General features: G+C 45.4%; 1 protein-coding gene across 5 annotated transcripts in view; it reads right to left on the minus strand.

The window, feature by feature from the left end:
- LOC311227199 (polypeptide N-acetylgalactosaminyltransferase 15-like) overlaps positions 1 to 27,286 on the minus strand; it is a 102,119-nt gene that overhangs the window by 17,313 nt on the left and 57,520 nt on the right. For all 5 annotated transcript variants that reach the window (XM_084312759.1, XM_084312761.1, XM_084312760.1 and 2 more), the window contains one exon: positions 15,040 to 15,234. In XM_084312759.1, the coding sequence (XP_084168885.1) occupies positions 15,040 to 15,234 (195 nt within the window). The remainder of the gene's footprint in view (positions 1 to 15,039; positions 15,235 to 27,286) is intronic.

The following is a 27,286-nucleotide window of genomic DNA, read 5'->3' on the forward strand; positions in this document are numbered from 1 at the left end:
GTCGGTTGTAGAGAGGATAGAAGCCTTGCATCACGTGTTCCCTCCGGCACGCGAGGAGGCAGCCTGTCACATCTTTTCGCCTGCCAGCGCAGACTCTCATTGGCGAGGTGTAACGCATGGGAGGCTCACACTACCCTCGCCACTTCCTGTCTCTGCTGTGCAGGCGTCTCCCAACCGACCTGTAGGGGTCGCTGTCCACAACGTCCAATCCCCACCCATCGACTTCCACCCGCTGACTCTGCCAAATTAGCCAGTACGACGGCCAGCCCAAGCCGAAGGCAATGCTGAGACTGGGATTCGATACCGGAGTCTCTTACATTGGTGACGAGCGCAATCTCCGCTACGCCACCCAGCTGCCTTGTGGATGAGAGCCTTGACATTAAGTGGTTGTAGCTACGGCTGTGGGGGTGCTGGGGACATGATACAATAGACAATATCCAATCCAGTAGCAGATAGTATAGCTCTCATCCACATTCATTCATTTTCTCCCCCCGCTCTCTCCTCCATGAGTTTGATTGATTGATTGAAAACTTTATTAACAGATTGCAGAATGGGTACAATACAGTACAGCTCAATACACACAATTGTTAACCAGACCAGCGAAATACTTTCGTCTTGTTTACATCAGGGTCCCCCATTTTCAATTCATCAGGACATATATAACATACTCCATATGACATACATGACATACAGATAGACAGTACTGTTACATCTAGACATTTATGACATACAAGATCTACAAATATACAGTACTGTTTGTGAGCACAAAAATAGTCTAAAAAGAGAGTATTGTAGTGATTGTTAATTGTACATAATTCACCCACGGAACTATTGTTAGGAACAAGAGTTCCGCCCGAACATTATAGGAGGTGGCACTGCCTGCCACCACGAGTCGTTCTGCACGCAACGGAGCAGTAGCTTGTTGTATTTTGTGTATTGAATAAAAGCTGTTCGCTCTACCGAGCTACCGTCTCCGACTCCCATCTCTCGGCACTACACTGGTGACCCCGACGTTGGTCTCGCTGAAGTATCAGGGACCGAACCGAACATGGCAAACGATGCCGTTATTATTCGATTGCCGGAGTTTTGGGAGCGCAGGCGGAGGCGCAGTTCGCCCTACGAGGGGTTGACGACGACGCCGCGCGATATTACCACGTCGTCTCGAGCCTCGGGAGCACTACAGCGGCGAGGACGGTAGGCTTCATAACAGCTCCGCCTGCACGGAATAAATATGAGGCGTTTAAGACGCACCTACTCAGAATATTCGAGTTGTCGCCGTCTGAGCGGGCCCGACGCTTGTTGGATATACGTGGCTTGGGAGACAGCAAGCCGTCGGCGCATATGGAGATGATGCTGAACCTGCTGGGCGCCGAGCAGCCGAACTTTTTATTTAAAGAGCTGTTCCTCAGACACATGCCGCCACGGGTACAGACGGCACTAGCCAATACAAACATTGTGGATCCCCGTGCTCTGGCAGAGGAGGCAGATCGGTTCTACCTGGCCACTCGACACTTTACCCCAGGGCTAATAGCCTCGACTCGCGGTTACACGCCGCAGGGGGGAGGGGCGAGGAAGAACAGGAGCAGCGCTGCCGCGGGCCTGTGTTTTTACCACGCACGTTTCGGCGCCAGGGCGACAAGATGCCGTTCCCCTTGCACTTTCGGCATAACGCAGAAACGCAGACACCTGCGCCCAGTAGCGGCGGTGAGCGCAGGTATGTCGGACCGGCTGCTTTTCATTAGAGACACACTCTCCGGTTGCAAATTCCTCTGCGACACCGGAGCTCAGAGGAGCGTCCTGCCAGCTACGAAAGAGGACACCGCCGGCGATAATAGAGGTCCACGCCTGACGACCGCCAACGATACCCCTATCCGCACCTACGGTACAAGGACCGTGGAACTGTGTTTTGGGGGCCAGCGGTTCACGTGGGACTGCATCACGGCCGACATTTCGTTCCCACTACTGGGGGCAGATTTCCTGGGTGCACACGGTCTCCTCGTGGACATTAGACATGGCCGCCTAATAAACGCACAGACACGGGCTTCGTTGGCATGTGTCCGCGATGAGGCGACATACGGCGGCCTTCTTACAGCTTTCACCGACCACGAACCCCTCACGACGTCTGATTCAGAGGTAGCGGAGCCATGGTCGGCACGACAACAGCTCACGTACGATTCCGAGTGCGCCGCGAGACACGTCGCCGAGAAGCCCAACGTCGTCGTCGGAGCTGTACAGCCGGACCTCGACTACGTCAACAGGGGCTCGGAACAGGCCTCCGACCACGACATCCAGGCCCTCGGGACTGCAGATTCCAGTCTACGCCGGGAGGACGTCGCGATTGGTCACTCGGGTCCGACGCTGCTGAATGACCTATCCACCGGACACCCTAGCCCACAGGCCCCTGAGGACTGGCGAAGGCTCGCCTTTGAGGTGGGGTACAACCACCACAAGATGGAACCCGCCCACGTGGACATTTCCCAGCCCTTAGAGCTGGCCCTCTCCCCCCGCCGAGGCCGTGCGCCGCTACCCCGGGACCCGCCAACGACGGAGCCGCCGTTGGCCTCGTCGACGTCTGTGCCCCCGGGTGTCGGGGAGGACACGGGCGCTTGCGCCGCCCCTACCTCCCCGCCCCTGGCTTTCCGCACTCACCGTGGCCGGTTCATGCCCCCGGGCGCCGTGGAGGGCGCAATCGCTTGCACCGCGCCCCGGGTTGTCCGCTCACGCCGCGGCCGGGTCGTGGTCTCTCCCCGCCGTGGAGATTTTGACCGTGGTTGAATTCTGGGGGGGCTTGTGTAGTGATTGTTAATTGTACATAATTCACCCACGGAACTATTGTTAGGAACAAGAGTTCCGCCCGAACATTATAGGAGGTGGCACTGCCTGCCACCACGAGTCGTTCTGCACGCAACGGAGCAGTAGCTTGTTGTATTTTGTGTATTGAATAAAAGCTGTTCGCTCTACCGAGCTACCGTCTCCGACTCCCATCTCTCGGCACTACAGTATATACATTTGAGGGGGAAGAAACTGTACATTGGAGGAGGTTGGGTAGGTGGGGTGGGGTTGGGTAGGCGGGGTGGGGTAACTGTACATTGGAGGGGGTTGGGTTTGGACATTTACAGGGGCCAGTTTCGAATTGCAGCCTCCCGTAGGTGCTCTTTGAGAGTGGTTTTGAAGGTGGGTAGTGATTCACATCTTTTTACAGCTGTGGGTAGGGCGTTCCACATTGATGTGGCATAAGTGCGAAACGTGTTTAGTCCCTTGTTTGAGCCGAATCTGGGTTGAACATGATTTGTGGAGCTCCCTCTGGTGTTGTGGTCGTGGTATTCACTGACCTTTGGGAAGTATTTTGACATGTACATGGGTACCTTAGTGGTGTAGTGTATCTTGTAGACCAGGCCCATTGCAAGTTGCTGTACTCTGTCATCTACTCTAAGCCATCCTAGGTTGTCAAAGTGGGCAGGGGTGAGGTAAGTTCTAGGAGTAAGGTCAAGCAGTAGTCTGACCAGTTTGTTTTGTGATGTTTGTAATCTTGTTTTAGGGCCTTTGAGTTTGATGTGCTTTGGTACCATGAGGTGCAAGCATAGTCATAGTACCCTTGAATGAGTGCTCCTGCCAGAGTCTTCAGGGTATTCTTGTTTACCAGAGAGGAGATCTGGTACAAGAATCTAGTTCGTTGGTTGACTTTTTTTTATTACATTGGATGCCATTTTGTCACAGGAAAGATTTGCCTCTAGGATGGAACCCAGGTATGTAATTTCATCTTTCCTTGTGACAATATTGTCACCCACTGTAACAGAGAAGCCGTTGGTCTTGCTGAGTTTGTTATTTGATCCGAAGAGAATGGACTCTGTTTTACCCAGGTGTAATGTTTGTTATCAGCATTCAAGCTCAATGTAACACGGAAGTGCAGTGGTCTATAATCATCTCTCACACCCAGGACAGGTGTGCAAAATAGACAGTGAAGACCCCATGGAGAGTAAACAGTCTCTCACCTCTCCGCTACAATATAATACAACACTGTTTTTGATATAGTTTCGTCAACAAAAGACAATTCCAGTGATCCAGATTCTTTATTTGAACCTCTCTTTATTTTCTGATTTGCCTCTATTTAAGCATGCCAGTTTGAGAAAGCCACCACATACACACACACACCAACTATAACATTGCCCGATCACTACTCATGTCATTTACGAGTCGGAAAACCGCATAGGGATGCTTATAATACTATTCTCACAGAGTTGGCAGCTCCGACACAGTTGGCAGCTCCGACACAGTTGTCTGCGTAATTGTGCCAAGAACGTTGAGTTCACCAAAGCATGATTGCATGGCGTGATAATAATAATAATAATGGATTGGATTTATATAGCGCTCTTCGTGACACCCCAGTGACCCCAGAGCGCTTACAGAGTCCATTATTCTTTCATACACAGTCATACCGGTGGTGGTAAGCTACAATTGCAGCCAGAGCTGCCCTGAGGCAGACTCACGGAAGCGTGGCGAATAATCATCGCCTACGGCCCCTCCGACCACCACCAACATTCATTCACATGCATACACATTCATACGAGGCAAGTAGGTTAAGTGTCTTGCCCAAGGACACAATGGCAGTGGGATGGACATGGGCTTGAGCGGGATTCGAACCACCAACCGATCATTGGATGACCCGCTCTACCCCTGAGCCACGCCGCCCCACAAAGTGATTAGGGCACGGGACTGATTCTGGTCGCGCCGGTCCAGGTCAGTTAACCCGTTGTCCGCCGGGGACCAGTGGCGGCCGGCCGATAGTGGGCGCTAGAGCGCCGCCCTCCCTGGTTAAAAGAGAGAAGAAGAATATATATATATATATATATATATATTTTTTTTTTAGAGCCCTAGAAATAAAAATAAACATGTTTAAAATGAATAATATTTACTCATTTTAAGTATGTTTGTGTTTCCAATGCACAATATAACGTTAATATATGAAATATAAATAATAGTTTTTCATTCACAGGAAGTCACTAGTAACTACCTCTCAGGCCGGGGCGAGACATATCGCGCACAGCAGGGCGTGCACTGGTTTCATCGCTGTATCCTCGCAGCCAATCAAATAGGTCAACGCACGTAACGCACTGTGTGTTGAAATATGATGGAAGCCGGGCGCGTTTTCAAGCGATCTATATCATCTAAGCAAGCAGCGTCTATACTTTCCGTAGCCGCATTTCTCGGAGACGCTCTCTGATTGGCCGACGTCAGTTTCTACACTGGTTAGGCTTAGTTACTCTTCGAAGTTGGTTAAGGTTAGAGTTTGTCTTAGAGCATGATGGCAAGTTCTTTCGACGGTTAAGCTTAGGCACTCTTTCAAAGTTGGTTAAGGTTAGAGTTTGTCTTAGAGCAGGGCGATAGAACGCCAGGTAGTTTGCAGGCTGTTCGATGCGGAAATGGGCAAAGACAGCTCATCACAGTACTTGTGTTGGTGTGCCTAACTTGGCTAACAAGAAGCTATTTGGCTAGCTGGATGCAGTCTGGACAGTGGATATACATCAACAGTCTGGGACTGTGGGACAGTGGACATATACACTTTATCAAGCCCTCCTGGACAACGTTTCAACTAAACAAAGTGAGTTAATGCGGTCTCTCTCTCTCTCTCTCTCTCTCTCTCTCTCTCTCTCTCTCTCTCTCTCTCTCTCTCTCTCTCTCTCTCTCTCTCTCTCTCTCTCTCACTCTCTCTCTCTCTCGCTCTCTCCCTCTCTCGCTCTCTCTCTCGCTCTCTCAACACAGCGTGTTGTTGTTGAACTATAACATTTAATTTCGCAGCCGGTGACGCATAATGGATGAATGAATGAATGGTAACTTGTTTAAAATGACAAGATATATATATGTGTTCATTATTGGATTGATCATACGTGTAATAGTGTAGTATGAATGAACTCGACTTAACGTTGGAAACGGGGTAACATTATGTCGAGACTCGAGTCAGTATTTGCTTGCCCCCCCCCCCCCTTCACCCCCCCCCCCCCCCCCCCCCCCCAAATGTAGTTCACACCGGCCGCCACTGCCGGGGACGCAGATCTGCTGTTCTGGTACCCTGAGGGACTTGTGCTTTTTTCGGGGGGAAAAATGCCGGGTCGGCCCGGGTGTTGCAGGGTTTGACGTTATGGAGATGTTCGTGGTTGTGTTACTACGTATTACCCCTCACTGTTGCTTGGTCCATGTTGTGTTGTACCTTGCGCTGTGCTAAGGGAGCCTGGTCCTTCTCCATTCTTTTCGCCCCTCTCTTCTCCTGCTTAAGCATGGCTGGGAGGGGGCTGTTGAGGTGATTCTTATAGAACTCCTCTGGCATCCATGTGTACGTCCCGGTCCGCTGGGCCCGGTCCGAAATTGTTTCATCGACCCGTAGGCCTGGGATAACCCCTTTTTGAAAACTGAAACACTTGTACTGCGGTATAGCCAGTGTATACCCGCAGTTGTGTTTTGGAGTTTTGTCTTGAGGGGTTATAGGAACAACCGCCTCATGTTAGAACCAAGGGGGTGGTTGGTTCCCTGGTGTGTTGGTAGCGGAGTCAACTCTCGGGGTAGGCCGGTGAGCTACTTACCGTCGTCTGTCCGTGGTCTTGTCAACTGGTCCGTCGACGCGGTTTCATTGCTGGGTTAAGTACTTCTATTCTATTCACATAATATGCTTACTTCATATATCTACTCTATTCACATATATGCTCACCACTTGTATCTATTGCTATGTCCGCCCACTACAATCACGCGAGCTGTCTAACGCCTGTCCCGTCTCCCTGTCTCCCTGTGAGTTGCTGTCCTGGAGTGCTGACCGGAGTGTCGGACGTCCGGTGATGAAGGCCGGGAGGATGCGACCCTTTCTGCATGCCCTCCTGTCTCCGACGGTCTCGTAGTGGTGACCGGAGTGCTGGACGTCCCGCGATGATGTCAGGGAGGTTCCGACCCTCTTTGCGCCGCCCCTGTGCCTCAAATAGATTCGCTATCAGCTCTATCTTTAATCTTTCAAAATGTTCAGTTGCTATCGCTATCAGCTCTATCTTTAATCTTTCAAAATGTTCAGTTGCTATTGCATGCACTCATCTGTGTTTCACTACACACTTGAGTGCATGCTTACCAACTGTTAGTCTGCAACACTACTATCACCGACATCTAAAAAGGGAGATCCCCCCTTGAATGGCCCTTCTAAGGTTTCTCTCCTCCACACTGCCTGTGGAGCATTTTCCCCTATTGTTAGGTTTTAGTGAGTTTTTCCTTACCTTCTTGTGGGGTATGTCTGGGAGTGCTTGCATTCTTTCATTTATTTGCATTTATTTTAAATTTGTTGGACCTTATGGTGTTCTTGTTCTGTTCTTGACTTATTGTTATGTTTCTTCTTGACTTGTTTAAAGAAGACGTGTACGGCCCATGGGGACATTAACGTGTGTTGTCGGGCCTTACAAATAAATTTCATTTGATTTGATTTGTGAGTGTGCCCCCGCACGTTTCATGACGTGTGCCAATTGTGTCAGCCTTCTCTGCCTCGGGTCAGGGTTTTTTTGTGGAGGCTGTGACATGGTGCACAACAATGCCAGCTTCCGCCCCTTCCGCCGGGGTGCTGTTTCAGCAGACCCCTTTGGCGCCTGTCTAGTCCGCAGTGCTCCAGGCTCTGGTCGAGTGGCCTGTTGCCTGGATTGAGGGATCGACCTCTTTTGGGGGTCGTCTCCCCGGTGTGCTGCCTGCTCCCGCTGTGGGTGTAGCCTCTTGAGTGCTTCGAGCTTACAGCCATACCAACCTGAACACACCCGATCTCGTTCGATTTCGGAAGCTGTATAGGTTCAGGCCTGGGTTGTACTTGGATGGGTGACTGCCTGGGTATACCAGGTTCAGTGAGCTAGGCGGCGTGCTGTAGGGGGGAAGGGCCTGCTCTTGGATGGGCCCTGTCCGAATACACTGGCAATGTGGGGGGGCGGTGTCACTAGTGACCGCCTGCTGAGGTCTCGATGCTGTGGCGTTATTGGCCTCTCCAGGCCCCCTTTTTCCGGGGGGGTCCAGTCCCTTTCTGGGTCTGGGTCCTCCTTCGCGCTCCGCTGCTACGGCCTTGCCACAGGGTTGGGCTTTTGCTCTTGACCCCGTGATATTGGGGTGGTAACGGGGGTTTGTTCCTTTCCGTTCGTTCCCTAGTGGCATGCGGGTTGTGTGTTTGTGTAGTCGTGGGTACGCCCCACGGTCTGCTCACCCTGTGCGTTTAGTTGCTGAAGTCTCCTCTTCGCGCAGTCGGATCCGACTCCCTCCCGTCCTCCGCTAGGGGGGTTCGGGGGGCTCGGGTCCTCCCCGGTTCTGATGGTTGTGGGGGGCCTCAGCGGGTACATTTGTCGAGCTCCGCTCTGCTCAGCTCCTGCGTTGCAATAGACGCAGAGCAGAGCTATGCGATATATAACGTACGGTTATGTATATAACCATAGTTATTAGGGATGCTCGATATTGGCTTTTTTACCGATACCGATATACCGATATTGTCCAACTCTTAATTTCCGATACCGATATCAACCGATATCAACCGATACCGATATATGCAGGGTTTCCCCCCCCCAAAAAACTGAATAATTTCAGGTAATTAACATTACATATCTCTTGTTGTGGAATTAACACAACATTATGCATACTTTTGACAATAAATAAAATCAGAATTTGTTCTTACTTGCTTGCCTGGGTAAATAAAGCTTAAAAAAATTGAAAACCGATACCGATATTTTCCGATATCACATTTTAATGCCGATATCGGCCGATAATATCGGACATCCCTAATAGTTATATGAGCATAGTGACGCTCTGCGTCTGACTCACTGAGGACCCCGTGGTCTTGCCTTGTGGTGAAAGACTTGGGAAGGAGCTGATGGTATGGCCACACCCCTGCTTATGTAGGTAGCGGATGGGGGTGTGGCCAGACAGATGATGGTATGTAAAGGTACATGTGAGAATTTATTCAGTTCAATACTGGATATGAAGAGTATTGCAATAGACGCAGAGCATCACTATGCTCATATAACTATGGTCATGGCCGCCTAGTTATAGTTGAAAGTGGGGGTGCATTTTTATTTTTATTTTTTTTGTAATTTTTTTTTGTAATTTTTTTTTGACAGGCAAGGGGTGGTTTGTGCCGGACACCCTCCACGGCAGATATTTTTTTCATTTAATGAACCTGTACGTGCAATTTCCTGCAATATAGAGCCTTCAATCTTGACTAATAAAGCTGCTCTTTTCACTATAAAACTCAGTTTATGATAGCCAATTACTATAATAATAATAATATTAAAAAATGGAATTAACATATTGCAGAATGGGTACAATATAGTACGGCTCAATACACACAATTGTTAAGGGGATGCAGACCAGAAAAAGACTTTTGTTTTGTTTACATCAGGGTCCCCCATTTACAATTCATAATGAATTGTAAGTAAGGGTGCAAATAACACCGTGCAATCCATTATTTGTGGAGCCCGCCCTTTAAGTCTTTGAGCTATTAGGCTACTAGGGTTCTTACTTTGCGTTTTGGTGTACTGAAAAATGCTCCGATGTCTGTATTCTTTCTTTTTTCTGCCATGTTACCTGGTTGGCTGGACACACACACACACACATTTTCATTTCAGGTATTGTACCTTAAGATAATTGAACATCTTGATTTACCGTAAATCCTCAAATATAGGACGGGTCTTCTATTTACCTCAGCTGCAAAGAGCACCAGGCCTTTATTAGAGAGGCTTATATAAGAGGCAGGCCTTAATTTCTAAAAATGACACTCATGGACATAATCCCTTCATTTTCAGACTTTTATTGCATTATTATTATAATAAAAAAAATAAAAAATAAAAAAATAAAAAATAAATTTTTGGGGGGGCCCTCGTCACTAAAGGCCCACGGGCCGCGGCCGTCGTTAATCCGGCCCTGTTCGTCTGCCATAGCGAACGTTAAAATTTGCAAACGAAGTCAACGTTATCCAGCTGACGACACCACATATCTAGATATATGACAACGTTAGCTAGCGGCTAGCACTAAAGCTAACGCCAACCAGAGGGAAACTTTGTTATTATTATTATTGACCAGATGGCATTTCGGACCAGGAAACAATTTTATTGTATTGCGTGGTAGAAGTTATACCACTCAATAGTAAAGATGATGTCTAACATAATAGTTTGTTCGAACAACTGAACTTACTTAGTGGAAGATCCTGCTGTTGTGACAAAGTGTTCACGCTGCCTGCGTATCAGTTTACACCTGGAGGCTGCCTGCAGCGCTGTGAGACTGGAGTGCGCGTCCGCTCTGTCTGCTGGGGGCTGGATCAAACCATATCGGACAGGGGGGTGTCGCAGTCTTTGGAAACTTAAAAACTTGCTATTAAGTGTCATTGCGTATTATTAATTTGATTGAAATTACATAGTTATGGTTAGATAATATTTATATATGGGGGGGGGGGGGGGGATATATCATATGATCAAAAAGTGAGGGAGCAAAGAGACGAGTTTGCTCCCCCAAGTTCAATACTGGTAGAGCACCCGCTTCGCCTGCTCAATTACGGAGGCGCCTATGACTATGGTTATATACATAACCGTACGTTTTTATTTGTGTGACAACAGCCTTTTGAGCTCCCACACACAGATGTGATGGAATTCAAGTTCAAGTTTTTATTGATCACATAAGCAGGCTACACATGGCGTAGGCTACATGGCAGTGAGATTCATTGTTCTTGTATGCTCTCGTATTATTGTTATAGTAGGCTATTGTCAAGAAAGGAAGTACATTATTTTCAATCGTGGCTTTAATTCGTAGCCGAGAAGCAGTCTCCTATCAGCTTCTCATCCCGATCCGTCTCAGCCACATGCATAACTGAGACCGGCTATGGAAAAAAATCATAAATAGACTACTGTAAATAAAATAGCCTATAACATTTTAAAGGATATAGGCTATAGCAGGGGTTCCCAACATTTCTTCCCCAGAGCCCCACGATTCCTTGGAGACATATATGATATAGGCTATACTGGGTCCGTCAGCGAGGAGATTTAGCCATTTGAGAATAGGCTATTATGGCCAAACGAGGGCCTATAGCCTATAAATATTATTAAATGTTTTCATAAGCGTAAAGATACAAGGACAACAGTTATATTAACGATCAAGTTAGTTTACTGTATGCAGGCTCCGCTGGGGCTCCGTGTGACATGTCTGTGCCATGCTGCGTTATGCGCAAATTACTGTTGCATATATAGGCTATGCATATATAATTTATATAGGCTATACCTAATACCGACATCAAAATAGATTGTATGCCTCTACAAATCATATTAAACCATGCAGGTCGAAAGATTTCGGAAAATCCGTTGCGATTTGGAATAAAATTTACGGATAACTTTAATCCCTGGGTATTAATTGAACGAAACAAAAAAAGGCAGTCATATTCCAGCATGGTTATTAATGACACCAACGGCAAACAGTGGTTAACGGTCTTTATTAGTGTTTGCGGTGCCCAGGCAGCAATGGTCTTTAGGAAGTAACCCTTAGGGGTCACGCTGGATCTTTGAACCCGTCGGCGGACAACAAAAGAAATTAGAATCCCTCTTAAATGCTCAAAAAGGACATCTTTTCAGAAATCGATAAAAATAGAAAAATGGCCATTTCTAGTGCTTTGACATGTAAGGTATACGTCCCCCAACTTGCTAAACCTAATACGACTTGTAAATACGTTTAATTCTTGCTAGATGGTATGCTTGTAATAATCTCCATTTGCGATAAGAACTACATCGCGTCACGAAACGCACATACATGGACGCGCGCACACACAAACAGCGCATAGGTGTTAATCACTGAGTGATCTAATATGCATATTCTTCAGCGCGAGAGGGGGGGGGTTGTGTTTCTCACTGTCTGTCGTTGATAATATAATCTGAAGAGGTCCTGCATTATTATTATTATTATCATTCTCGAGAATACACGGGACCCGACGGAACGTTAATTTATGTATTAAAAGTAGTCTAACATGCTTTCATCCTCGCCCGTGTATATACCCACGTCGCGCTAAAACAACATACTGTATGGCAGAGACAGAGTGCATGTGTGTACGAGTTATGAATTATCTCGCAGTTCATTCAAGCGCGCATCACGGTGATGACAGCTCTCTAGAGTAGAAAGGTGCGCTCACAGGGGCGTAGCTGGAGATTCTGGGCCCCATGAAAGAATCAATTTGTGGGCCCCCAATCTATTAAAAAATGTGGGGCCCCCAATCTATAAAACAAATTGGGGCATTTGCTGGGCCCTTGGAATCATCCTACCCCCCCCCCCCCCCCCCCAGCTACTCCCCTGCACACACACACACACACACACTCTCTCTCTCTCTCTCTCTCTCAAACAGAGAAATCAAAAGAAATCAGTACATTACCTTGTATTACTATTGTAATCCAAAAGTGATATATAGGGTTGTTCATTGTACAATACAATTGATACAGTTGATGTTTCTTGTTGATTATTATTCTCTATGTGTATATGAGCATTTTTTCAATACCCAACTATGTAGTGGCCGCTTGTCGCTAGGCTAGGCCTCCTGCTGGGTCCATTCACTGGAATAACAAAGGAATGACTGGGCCTTTGCTCCAGGTGTGAAATGGTTCTAGTGACAATGATCACATTGAATTCTGGGAGTGTAGTTCTCTCATCAGATAGCTGAATGAACTTGGATCAAGTTCTAGTCCTATCCTGAAAAGTAGTTAGGATTTTACCAGAATGTTTGATAGGACATTGATTGAAAACTATCGTCTCAAATTTGACAATTGATGGCTTATTTTGAAGGTATGAATCTGTAATTTTACATTATGTAACAAAAAAAATAGAATATTCTGAGAAGGTGGAGCTACAAACTTTAGACCTCAGGGGGATATCATATCCGACATCACCGTGTACACGTCTGTCAGCCTGTCGCGTATTTCTCCCATAACACGCGTTCGCTCGGCTTAGTCCACTTTTCCACATTTCATGGGGGTGTTTCATTACCGTATATGGTTAATTACGGGCGGTTCTATATGCAAATACTTAAAATCATGCACGAGCGCGGAGCGTAGAACAAGTGGCATTTATCAACACGGAGTACTTGCAGGTGTACGCACGTGTGATAAATCATGATTTTTCTGTGCGTACACACATTCTAAATTCCGTGTGTGTAACGTTCCTAGGGCCGGCCCTGGCTGGGCCGGTTATGAAAGGAACAGTGAACATTTCCTCCCTCCTAACATTGGTCTCCTACCTCCTGACAGTGGTCTCCTACCTGGTCTCCTACCTCCTAGTGGTCAGCATCAGATGGGCCAGAAATATGTATTTTTATTTAGTGTGCATTTTTATTTTGTCACAATATTATTTGGCTTAAATATTTTTAAAAAATCAAATATTTTTTTAATTAATAAAATACTAACTAAGTACAGGTACATGGTAATAGTAGAAGACATAATACAGGTAATACAATTATAGTACATTAGACAAGTAAAAATTAAATAGTAAACAATATAACAATATAATTAACTCTGAGTATACGCATATGAACAAGTAGGCAGTTTGAGGGTCTGTATGCCCTATCAGTTATATTTGCATTACAATAAATATATTTACAATACACACTATAATCTAAATATATACTATGAGTAAGTAAGTATACAGTATACACAGGTGCAGTATGCATAAGGTACGTATGGCGTGATATACGTCATATATTGTCCGTTTAGGTCAGCGGTCGACAACATGCGGCTCTTTAGCCAATCAGCTGCGGCTCCCTGTTTTTTTTTTTACCTTTTTTTTTTTATATCTTATTTTGGAGATCGATGTCATACTGTGACACTGAAATGAAAAAATATTTCATCAACTACAATATTTAGTCAACTAAAATATTTCATCAACTAAAATATACAGTACGTCTGCAAGTGTCTAATCTTGAGTTTCCGACCCCCCAGTAAGCTAACCATGGATAAATCCAAAAAAAGGAAAGTCTGAGGAAAATAGAGGGTTTAATTCAGCGTGGACAGATTAATTTGCTTTCACGACTAACGATGTAGGCTTACCTGTATGCCTGATATGTGGTGCGAAATTTGCAAACAACAAAAAATGTCCTTTTTATTTTATAGATTTTCCACAAATAAGGGAAGGACTCAAATAGAGCTGCATAGTTCAGGGTTTTATTTCAAAGTAGGTCTACAGATGGTAGTCTTTTTTCAAAGTGGACTACTTTTTATTTTATAAATGTTCCACAAATAAGGGAAGGACTCAAATATACATGAATAGTTCAGGGTTTTATTTCAAAGTCGGTCTACAGACACCAGTGTTTTGTCTCCTCTTCTGTGTTTTATTTAAAAATAGGTCTACACAGCCAGGATTTTTTCTCCTCTTCATAAGAGTTTGAGGTTTTCCTTTGTTATAACTTTTTTGATGAAAAGTTTGAAAGTTTGGTGAACTTTATAATTCCATTAGTGCAACAAACTGTGTGCTATAAGTATAAAGTATAATAAATCACAAATTACTTTGGGTATGCAATTGTCAGGCGTTTTATGCTAAATATGGGGTATGCTTGGGGATAACTATATATAAAATGTTATACACTGTGTTATCTTCATCTTAAGGGTAAATTGGTTTTGCGGCTCCAGAGGAATTTGGGGGGGAAATGGCTCTTTTGATAGTAAAGGTTGCTGAACCCTGGGTTAGGTGGATCAGACATTCCTAGTAGTTCTCGAGTTCTGCTGTTGTTAGTCCTCTGGCTGCTGGCAGTGGTCCCTTCCCACTGTAGTGAAAGGGTTAACCTTCTGTAGTGTGGCACTGAAAGGGTTAACCGTCTGTAGTGTGTTAGTGAAAGGGTTAACCCTTTGCCATGTGGCAGTGAAAGGGTTAACCTTCTGTATTGGCACAGTGAAAGGGTTAACCCTTTGGTAGTGAAAGGGTTAAAAAAAATGGTCCCCACAAGGATGGGAAAATAAGAGCACACACACACACACACACACACACACACACACACACACACACACACACACACACACACACACACACACACACCTGCCTGATGAAGTGAGCCAGTATGTCTCTCCGGTAGTAGATCTGGCGGTAAGCTTCCATCCAGAGGTCGGCGATGCGGATCTTGTTCTTCTGGAACTGCTCCTGGTCAGGGAGGGCGTGGGGCGGGTGGTGGAGGTCCAGCTGGGCCACTCTGGAGCAGGGCACCACCTCCATGGACCCCCCACACGACCACACCTAGGAGGACAGGCCAGGGTGGTGAATACAGTATCTGGTGAATACACCATCTGGTGAATACAGTATCTGGTGAATACAGTATCTGGTGAATACAGTATGAATACACCATCTGGTGAATACAGTATCTGGTGAATACAGTATCTGGTGAATACAGTATCTGGTGAATACAGTATCTGGTGAATACAGTGTCTGGTGAATACAGTATCTGGTGAATACAGTATCTGGTGAATACACCATCTGGTGAATACAGTATCTGGTGAATACACCATCTGGTGAATACAGTATCTGGTGAATACAGTATCTGGTGAATACAGTATCTGGTGAATACAGTGTCTGGTGAATACAGTATGAATACACCATCTGGTGAATACAGTATCTGGTGAATACAGCGTCTGGTGAATACAGTATCTGGTGAATACAGTATCTGGTGAATACAGTATCTGGTGAATACAGTATCTGGTGAATACAGTATGAATACAGTATCTGGTGAATACAGTATCTGGTGAATACAGTATCTGGTGAATACAGTATGAATACAGTATCTGGTGAATACAGTATGAATACAGTATCTGGTGAATACAGTATCTGGTGAATACAGTGTCTGGTGAATACAGTATCTGGTATAGTTTTGATTGATCGATTGATTGACTGATTGATTGATTGTTCTATTTTCATGTCACAACCCTCATGGGTTTATAAGACACTGTTGCAGTGTTAATACATTACACATTACATTTCATTATCTAAATACAGACTGCATGAATACAGATTACAGCTCGGTCTTATAAACAGAGTATTCTGCCTTCTCTCCCAAGCTTGGCAAATAAAATCTGCCACAAATGAAGTTCCACCACAGAAGCATCAGTCAAGTTCTTCATATTCATCCCGCTCAAGAAAATCGACATGAATGGAGGACTTTCTACTACAGTACTTCCCGCACATCCTCGTAGACGGGACAGTAAAACAAAAGAATTAACCTCGTTCTCAATTTCACCTAAATGTTCAGTATCGGTCGATACCGAGTACCCATCCGTTCCATCGCGTTCACTAAACAGTATAGTAGGGCTGACCCCTATTAGTCGATTAGTCGACTAATCGGTCGAAAGGAGCCGTAGTCGACTGGCCAACCTCTTAGTCGAATATAATAATATATATATATTTTTTTTATCATAATTTTTTTGTTAAACTTTTTTTTTATCATTCTTTCCAAAAGAAAAGAGACCTAGAAGCGTGGCTAACGCTAATGGCACGCATACCAGAGGCTAACTGCCTACGAAAACAGGCACAGAGGCACTGAAAGAGGATTTCACCTGTCAGGATCCTAGGCCCGGTCCTGGCTGGACTGGGCAGGATGGTAACACTGGGCAGTATCCTCCACCTAACTTTGGGCAATGCCCTCTATCTGACATTGGCCCTCGGCCTGACATTGGCGCCCTACCACCCTCTAGTGGTGACAAACAATCGGTGCGCTCCAGTACACTGGACATCCTGACTACTGTGTTAACTATAATTAATAGTTTGATTAATGTGGTGTCATGGTGTGTACTGTCATTGTCTTTCCCTTCCCTGGTGTGATGTCATGCACTGTTTTGGGTTGTTAGGAGTTGCTTTTGTGTTTAGTTGTGTTTAGTTGTTCTTTGCTTATTGTCTAGGTGTTGTTGTGATTCTGTGTTGGCCAGGTGTTCTTAATTGTTAATTAGTCGGGGTATTTAGGTGTCTGTCTGTCTCCCCTTCGTTGTGGCGACATTCCTCCAGTTACCCCCTGTTCCTCCACGTCGTGTCGCACCGTTCTCCCTCTAGTAAGTCTTAGTGTTTGTTGTTTTTGTATTGTGAAGTTTGTTATTTAGTTTCTGTATTCTCCTTGTATTGCACTGGATTCTACAGTAAACACCCTTCTCCAAGCTTCACTCCTCGCCTCTGCCTCCTCCATTCCTTCCCTTTCTGTATTATTGCATTCAACCTAACCCCGTCGTGACAGAATGTCGCCACCAACATTAACGAATGCAGCAGGAAAGGCAAGCGATACCATCACCGTTGTCCTGGCCCTGATGGCCGGTGACATGAAGAGTTACTCACTGGCCAAATGGGGGTTCCTACTCCGGAAGATCGACCAGGTCGCCACCAGTGTTGGGACTAACGCGTTACAAAGTAACGCGTTACAGAAACGAAGTTACTTTTTGCCGCAACTAGTACTCTAACGCATTACTTTTGAAATTCAGTAACGCTACTTACGTTACTGAATGGTTTGTTAGTTCGTTACTGCGTTCTTTTTATGTAGATTCATAGCGAGCGTCCTTATTTCGCCTGCGTTTGTTTTGTTTACTGTAGACTGAAAGGCGCTATATAAAACGAAGTATTATTATTATTATTATTTCTTTCCGTAGCCTCATTCTGGTTTCGCACTTCTGATTGGCCACTGACGTTCTGAAAGAAATAGGCGCTCTCTACAGTAAACAACAAGAGGACGCTCGCTATGAATCTACATAATAAGAACGCAGTAATAATAACGAACTAACAAACCATTTAGCAACTACTTGGAGAGATAATTAATATACAACATGGAAACGAGATAAAGAACATGTTTGAAGGGCTGCTGGAGTCAACTGGACTAACGTTACATCTCGACCACCGCAGACTGGTGACGGTGAGTGCAATGTGTTCACTGAAACTCAAGATCAACGGATTTTGACTGTACAAAATCTGCCAGGGAATCTCATAATACTAATCAAACAATATAAATATAGTCCTTTCATGCACAATTGATATCCTAACTATTCTAACGTTGCAATGCTTTGATAACAACGCTGCAAGATGGTTATGAATGAATTAATGAATGGATGAATGAATGAATGAATGAAAACTTTATTTAACAGATTGCAGAATGGGTACAATACAGTACGGCTCAATACATACAATTGTTAAGGGGATGCAGACCTGAGAAAGACGTTTGTCTTGTTTCCATCAGGGTCCCCCATTTTCAATTCATATAGACATTTATGACATACACAACATACATGACATTTATGGCATAGGGACATATAGGTATTTAGTACTGATACATTTGTGACATAAACGGTATTCCAATATACAGTACTGTTACCCCTAGATCCTGACAGAGTATATACATATGATGGGGAGGGGACTGTACATTAGGAGGGGGTGGGTGGGTGGGAGAGAAATATACATACAGCGGGGAGGGAATATATAATGAAACGCTCTAGACCACATTGCTTAGCAGAGTTCGGTGATGTGAATGGAAACTGTCAAGTTGATCAACCGATTTTGAGTATATGGGGCATGGGACTTGAGCAATTTTTTTTTTTTTTTTTTTTTAAATAACTAAATAGTTACTTTTCACAGTAACTCATTACTTTTGGGTGTAAGTAACTAGTACAGTAACGAAGTTACTTTGAAATGAAGTAACTAGTAAAGTAACTGAGTTACTATTTTTCAGTAACTAGCACAACACTGGTCGCCACTGAGAACCCGACACTGCAGACGGCGATGTGGGAGATGGCTGAACATATTGCGGTCCTCATGGAGAAGCATAAGCCGAAGGCTAGTGTAGCTAGCCTGCCGACTGTTCTCAGGCTTACGGTCAGCCTAGATCCTCCCACAGCCGCTGAGGTTGCTCGGATGTCCATCGCCGGTCGGACGTCCACAGCTAACCTAGCTCCGCCGGTTAGCTTAGTGTCAAGAGCTAACCAGCCTCTCCCAGCTAACCTAGCTCCGCCCGTTAGCTTCATGCCAATAGCTAACCAGCCACTCTCAGCTAACCTAGCTCCGCCCGTTAGCTTCGTGCCAATTGCTGACCGGCTGTTCCCCGTTAGCACAGCTCCTCCTGTTAGCTCCGCCACTATAGATGGCCAGACGTCCCCAGTTGGTACAGCTCTACCCGTTAGCTCCGCTCATACAGCTAACCAGACGTCCACAGCTAACATAGCTCCGCCGGTTAGCTTAGTGTCAAGAGCTAACCAGCCACTCCCAGCTAACCTAGCTCCGCCCGTTAGCTTCATGCCATTAGCTAACCAGCCACTCCCAGCTAACCTAGCTCCGCCCGTTAGCTTCGTGCCAATTGCTGACCGGCTGTTCCCCGTTAGCACAGCTCCTCCTGTTAGCTCCGCCACTATAGATGGCCAGACGTCCCCAGTTGGTACAGCTCTACCCGTTAGCTCCGCTCATACAGCTAACCAGACGTCCACAGCTAACATAGCTCCGCCGGTTAGCTTAGTGTCAAGAGCTAACCAGCCACTCCCAGCTAACCTAGCTCCGCCCGTTAGCTCCGTTTCAATAGCTAACCGGCCGTTTCAAGCTAGCACAGTCTCCACTGCCAGACTAGGCTCCAGGTTCAGGGTGAGCCTAGTATCTGAGAGAGACCAGATGTCTCCAGCTAGCACAGTCTCCACTGCCAGACTAGGCTCCAGGTTCAGGGTGAGCCTAGTACCGGAGACGGACCAGATGTCCCAAGCTAGCCAGGCATCCCCAGCTAACATAGCTCCGCCCGTTAGCCCCCTCCCAATAGCTAACCGGCCGTCCCCAGTTAGCACAGCCCCGCCTGTTAGCCCCGCTACAGTAGCTAACCAGACGCCCACTGCCAACCTAGGCTCCAGGTTCAGGGTGAGCCTGGTAGCGGAGACAGACCAGATGTCTCCAGCTAGCACAGTCTCCACTGCCAGACTAGGCTCCAGGTTCAGGGTGAGCCTAGTACCTGAGACGGACCAGATGTCCCAAGCTAGCCAGGCATTTTCAGCTAGCACAGTTCCCACAGTGAGTCCAGGGCCCACAGTTAGCCTAGCCCCCGAGGCTAGAATGGCTAGTAAGGCCTCCACAGCTGGTCCAGCTTCCACGCCCAGTCCAGCCTCAGCTCTGGGTCCTGGCTCCTCATCCCCGGATCCTACACCACGCCTCGCCGCCGGGACCGATCCGGTCTCCACGCCCTGCCCGGCCTCTCCACCTGGTCCGGCTACCGTGCCGGCTCCCGGCTCTTCGACGGATCCTGGCTCCCCGTCTGGTCCAGCTCTGCGCCGTGATCGGCGTCCTGGTCCTCGCCGTGGTCTCCGCCGGGGTCTTCGCCGTGGTCTTCGCCGGGGCCTGCGTGGGATCCTGCTCCGGGGGTCGTCGCCGCCGCACCTCCATTCCGGCTCTCCGGAACCGGTCCCTAGTCCGGCGGCTGGAGGGCCTCTCGTCCGGGATCCGGCTCCAGGGTCCAGCTCCCCTTCCCGGGCTTCTACACCTGTACCCACCCCCCCTCGTCGGGCCTCGCTTCCCAGGTCCAGCCCTCCTCGTCGGGCCTCGGTTCTCAGGTTCTGCCCCCCTCCCCGGGTCTCGGTGCCCATCCCCACCCCCCCTCGTCGGACCTCTGTTTCCAGGTCCAGTCCTCCTCCCCGGGCCTCTGTTCCCATCCCCACCCCCCCTCTCCGGGCATCTGCGCCCGTTTTCTACCCCCCTGGCTGCTATGCCCCTCCTGGGTTTTTTGTTCAGCATCCTGGTCCCTCGTCTTCGGGTCCTCTCCCTGGGTCCTCTCCGGGGTTCCGGCTTCCTCCCTCACCTGCTTATGGACGTTGTTTTCGGGTGTCTGGAAGCCACCCGTTGAGGGGGGGGTACTGTCAGGATCCTAGGCCCGGTCCTGGCTGGACTGGGCAGGATGGTAACACTGGGCAGTATCCTCCACCTAACTTTGGGCAATGCCCTCTATCTGACATTGGCCCTCGGCCTGACATTGGCGCCCTACCACCCTCTAGTGGTGACAAACAATCGGTGCGCTCCAGTACACTGGACATCCTGACTACTGTGTTAACTATAATTAATAGTTTGATTAATGTGGTGTCATGGTGTGTACTGTCATTGTCTTTCCCTTCCCTGGTGTGATGTCATGCACTGTTTTGGGTTGTTAGGAGTTGCTTTTGTGTTTAGTTGTGTTTAGTTGTTCTTTGCTTATTGTCTAGGTGTTGTTGTGATTCTGTGTTGGCCAGGTGTTCTTAATTGTTAATTAGTCGGGGTATTTAGGTGTCTGTCTGTCTCCCCTTCGTTGTGGCGACATTCCTCCAGTTACCCCCTGTTCCTCCACGTCGTGTCGCACCGTTCTCCCTCTAGTAAGTCTTAGTGTTTGTTGTTTTTGTATTGTGAAGTTTGTTATTTAGTTTCTGTATTCTCCTTGTATTGCACTGGATTCTACAGTAAACACCCTTCTCCAAGCTTCACTCCTCGCCTCTGCCTCCTCCATTCCTTCCCTTTCTGTATTATTGCATTCAACCTAACCCCGTCGTGACATTCACCCATCTAATGAACACACTAGACTAGACAAATATCAAGATGTATCCATCAGTGGACCAATTGCATGCTTTTGCAGAGGACAATAAGCCTTCAGTCGACTACTTCAGACATTAAGCACCCCCCATGTAGATGGGAGGCCGAGTCAGTCTAAAGTGAACTTGATTGATCCATGTTGGCAGACTACACAATTCTTTGTGTGTAATATCTAATTATTATGTTGAGTCAAAATACGTTTGTTGGCCAGCCGTCTGTTGGTCATCGGTGTTCGTAATCTTACATTTAAATTAAATGTTTTCTCATGCATATCTTTGGACACCTCTAACTGATAAACCAATCAGGATACAGAAACGGGATTTCGGGACCCCAAAATTGTCAACATGAACAACGGAGAATGCATCTGACTGGAACGCTAGCTGATTACACACAACATAAGACAGTAAATACTATTGTAATAAAACGTTCAAAACTATGTTCAATTAGTGTATTGTTTGTTACTATATAAGATTGTATTTCGCACTGTATTAACCATAACGACGTCACAGATGAGCTTTAGATGATTAACGTGATATTAACGCTATCTATCCGACGGTCCGACCTAAATACTATTGTAATAAAACGTTCAAAACTATGTTCAACTTGTGTTTTGTTTCTTACTATAAGATTGTATTTCGCAAGCCATACCGACGTCAGGTGAGCTTGCTATCCATTAGATGGATAACGTGATATTAGCGTTAGATCTAACCGACCACAATTTGATTCAAATGTATTACATACCTCACTTTGTTGGTCTCTCTCTGGTCTGCATCCCCTTAACAATTGTGTGTATTGAGCTGTACTGTATTGTACCCATTCTGCAATCTGTTAACCGTTTTCAATCAATGTCAGACGTCTATAAAAAAAACGATTGAATTGCTCAGAATTTAAAATGATGTCCCCAATAGGACATAATAATATTAATATTATTCCCCAGTATGACACAATAAACACAGAATGAATGCTACCAAAGAGAATGCTATATGCAATTTGTGTATAAAGTGTGTATTAATCCTGTAACATGAGTCAAGGTCAGATCTAGCCTGGCATAGAGAACAGAATGTTGATTTTTTGATGTTCAAGTTTCTTTATTAGTTGTCATACAGAAGTACAGAATACTTTTATATAAAATGCTTCTTTCTGTTTTGCTCCAGCGATTGTGCTAGATAAAAATAGAAGTCAAGTACGTAGACAAGTGTTCAATATATACATACAATGTACAATGCAGAGTAGAAAAGTAACTGAGTTACAATACAATATACTATACAGTACAATGCAGAAATGGGATGAGGTACAATTTACAGTAAGGTGTAATGAGGTATGGGTTGTAGTGCATATTCTTTGCCAATAAATATAAAGTGTGTTTAGGTGTTCTAAAGTGGGTTCTGCAGTGAGTTGTTTGTTTAAAGTGAGTGTGTGCGTGTGGATGTGTGTGCTGTGAGTGCATTTGATGGTTGTTACATAGTGTTATTGTCATTTGTATGTGTGTAATGTGTAACTAGTACAGTGAGAAGGCATTTGGCGATTTCTTTAAACAACGTCTCCTAACAGATGAGGTGGACTTCCATGCTCCTGTAAAAAAGATGAAACTCAAAACCTTCAAGGACACAACAACATCAAGTGTTACCAAGGTGAGAGGCAAGGAGATGGCCCTGAAAGCAGACCGAGACCTCTTCGCCAGGCTTATAGTGGTGGGAACAGTCAGGAAGATTGACATCGGGGAAATGTTAGTCACTTAGTCTACAGTCTGGGACCCTTCCCTGCAGCTATAGCGAACATGGATGGTTCTATGGTGAAAACTGATAAAGCCAAGTTAATGCACTTTCTCGAGGGATCAGTAAATCCACCCGCCACAGTTGAAGTCCCTGATGGCACAGGGGTGGAGGTGTTACCACTACAAACACTGTTCTCAATACAGGAGGAAGCAGACACCCGACTATTGCTTCACTGTGCTCATGCCTCTCAATACAGTTCCCATGTGGTGATCAGCAGTCCAGAGATTTCTTCGAGATTTCCTCCAGCCCCAGTCGCAATCCTGGAACTTGTATACTGCTCCTGCAAAAAAAACACAATGCATGAAGGGGCGATGCACATGCAAATCAAACAACCTACCATGTACAGACATGTGTCTGTGTTTGGACTGTCAGAACACTGTATCTTCTTTTTTTCATATATTTTATTTCTTTTTTGGAAGGCACAGGTACAGGCATACAATGCACATTGTTGGTTCCAGCTATCTATTGTTTGATAGTTTGCACCATTTAATCTAGCTGTAGAAAGCTCCATTGTTACAACATCAGCTAATAACTGTTTCCAGTGATTAAAGGGCAGAGAATGTGGAGCTTGCCATCAAAGTGCCAATTTTTTTTCTCAGCAGTACTTCCTGCCAAGCTAAAGAATCATCATCATTAAGGAGCAGTAATTTGGGACAACAGGGAATATGTTTTTGTAATACATGTTACTGTTAAAATAAATAACATGTTATTTTCACACTTGTTATTGTGTTATAAATGTTGATTGATTGAAAACGTTATTAACAGATTGCAGAATGGGTACAGTACAGTACAGCTCAATACACACAATTGTTAAGGGGATGCAGACCATAGAAAGACGTTTGTCTTGTTTACATCAGGGCCCCCCATTTGTAATTCATAGTGACAACAGCATCTAAAACAATATATTTATATGTATATTTATATATTGGAAGAGTATATTTATGAGACAGTATATTTTGTACATGTAACGGTTGTGACAACGTCAAATTTTTAACGTCACAGGCAACAACAAAGACCGCTATTACCATAGTGTAACACACAGCAAGAATGTGAAACAAGTTACTATTATTAGTATTGGGTTAGAGTTGTTTGATTTACACTATCGTAATGTTAGATTGCTATCTGAGAAAGTTAAAATGCTAACGTTAGTAACGTTAGTCTTTGTGAGCTGGCTACAATATTTTCCAATGTGTAAACGGACGTCAAAACGGACAACATATAAACTGCTGATGACTCATAACTTCCTATCACGTTTGAATAATGCTGTAAAGTTAAGTAAAAATGCATTTCAATAGTAATAGTAATGAATTGAGAGCTTACCGAATGCAGAGCTATCCAGTATTGTGAACGGAGACGAGTAGCAATATTTACTTCCTGGTTCCAGGGCTTGAAGAATGTCATTGGGAGAAATCAAGTCACCTGACGTTGTAACGCGTTTTGATTGGTTCCGCAGCAACGCCCCTTTTCACAAACGTAGGTAGTTTTTATCTTATCAACACATTAATTTCATAAAGATATGACCCAACAACCGTTGCCAACAAACGGAAATGTGTTATTATAGTATATTATGTAGTTCATATTACAATAACATATAGTCTGTTTAACCAGATCAATCATTTCATTAACGGAAGCCTCTAGAGACCTTCGGCCTCCCATCTAATGATGATAAAAAAAATTATAATAATTAAAAAAAAAATATATATATATTTTTTTCGACCAATAGTCGACTAGCGGCAAATTTTGGCCAATCATAGTCGACCATCCAAATCCTTAGTCGGGGACAGCCCTACAGTATAGACATCACACATCAGTGTCACACATCACATATCTCACATCGCACATCACACATCTCACATCTCTCATCACACATCTCTCATCTCTCATCTCACATCTCTCATCTCTCATCTCACATCTCTCATCTCTCATCTCACATCTCTCATCTCTCATCTCTCATCTCTCATCTCACATCTCTCATCTCACATCTCTCATCTCTCATCTCACATCTCTCATCACACATCTCTCATCTCTCATCACACATCTCTCATCTCACATCTCTCATCTCTCATCACACATCTCTCATCTCTCATCACACATCTCTCATCTCTCATCACACATCTCTCATCTCTCATCTCTCATCTCACATCTCTCATCTCTCATCTCTCATCTCTCATCTCGCATCTCACATCTCTCATCTCTCATCTCTCATCACACATCTCTCATCTCTCATCTCTCATCTCGCATCACACATCTCTCATCTCGCATCTCACATCTCTCATCTCTCATCTCTCATCTCACATCTCTCATCTCTCATCACACATCTCTCATCTCGCATCTCACATCTCTCATCTCTCATCTCACATCTCACATCTCACATCTCTCATCACACATCTCTTATCTCTCATCTCTCATCTCTCATCTCTCATCTCTCATCTCACATCTCTCATCTCTCATCTCTCATCTCACATCTCACATCTCTCATCTCTAATCTCTCATCTCACATCTCTCATCACACATCTTTCATCTCTCATCTCACATCTCTCATCTCTCATCTCTCATCTCTCATCACACATCTTTCATCTCTCATCTCTCATCTCACATCTCTCATCTCTCATCTCTCATCACACATCTTTCATCTCTCATCTCTCATCTCACATCTCTCATCTCTCATCTCTCATCTTCATCTCTCATCTCTCATCTTCATCACACATCTCTCATCTCTCATCTCTCATCACACATCTTTCATCTCTCATCTCTCATCTCTCATCTCACATCTCTCATCTCACATCACACATCTCTCATCTCACATCTTTCATCACACATCTCTCATCTCACATCTCACATCTTTCATCACACATCTCTCATCTCTCATCTCACATCTCTCATCACACATCACACATCTCTCATCTCTCATCTCTCATCTCACATCTCTCATCTCACATCTCTCATCTCTCATCTCTCATCTCACATCTCTCATCTCTCATCTCTCATCTCTCATCTCTCATCTCTCATCTCACATCTCTCATCTCTCATCTCACATCTCTCATCTCACATCTCTCATCTCTCATCTCACATCTCTCATCTCTCATCTCTCATCTCTCATCTCACATCTCTCATCTCTCATCTCTCATCTCTCATCTCTCATCTCATCACACATCTCTCATCTCACATCTCTCATCTCTCATCACACATCTCTCATCTCATCACACATCTCTCATCTCACATCTCTCATCTCACATCTCTCATCACACATCTCTCATCTCATCACACATCTCTCATCTCACATCTCTCATCTCTCATCTCACATCTCTCATCTCACATCTCTCATCTCTCATCTCACATCTCTCATCTCACATCTCTCATCTCACATCTCTCATCTCTCATCTTCATCACACATCTCTCATCTCACATCACACACTCGGTGTATTTAGATTTCTATTCTTATTCTTATTCCTATTCTTATTTTTGACTTTTGACTAACTGAATGTTCATTGTGAGTGATCTGTGGTGCTGAATTTCCCTCGGGATCAATAAAGTACTTCTATTCTACTCTACACACGTCACACGTCATTTAGATTATTGGATTATTAGATTATATATTGCATATATTTAGCATTTAGCATTTTAGCATTTAGTTTTTTTGGGGGGCGGAGCTGAGCGATCATGGAGTAGACGTGTTTCACATGAGCTCCCTTCTACCGTGCAGAATATACGTTTCTCCCCATTAGTCTTTATTTTATTTTTATTTGTTTTTTGTCTGCTTGCTAAGTCGTCGTGTTTCAAATACTGTCGTCGACTTTTTTCGACTTTCTGCGATGTCGGTGGTGGAAACCAGATCCATGAGCGCCCCAACCAGCAAACCACCGCCGGGCCTGGCCGCACCATCGCCCGGTGTCGGTGAGATAAGCGAAGCTGTGCTCTTGGTCATGACCAAGCTACATGCAGAGTCTGAGACACGCTTCGCTGAAGCACAA

Source organism: Notolepis coatsorum, assembly GCF_963971535.1.
Source record: "Notolepis coatsorum genome assembly, chromosome: 4".
NCBI classification, from domain to species: Eukaryota; Metazoa; Chordata; class Actinopteri; order Aulopiformes; family Paralepididae; genus Notolepis; species Notolepis coatsorum.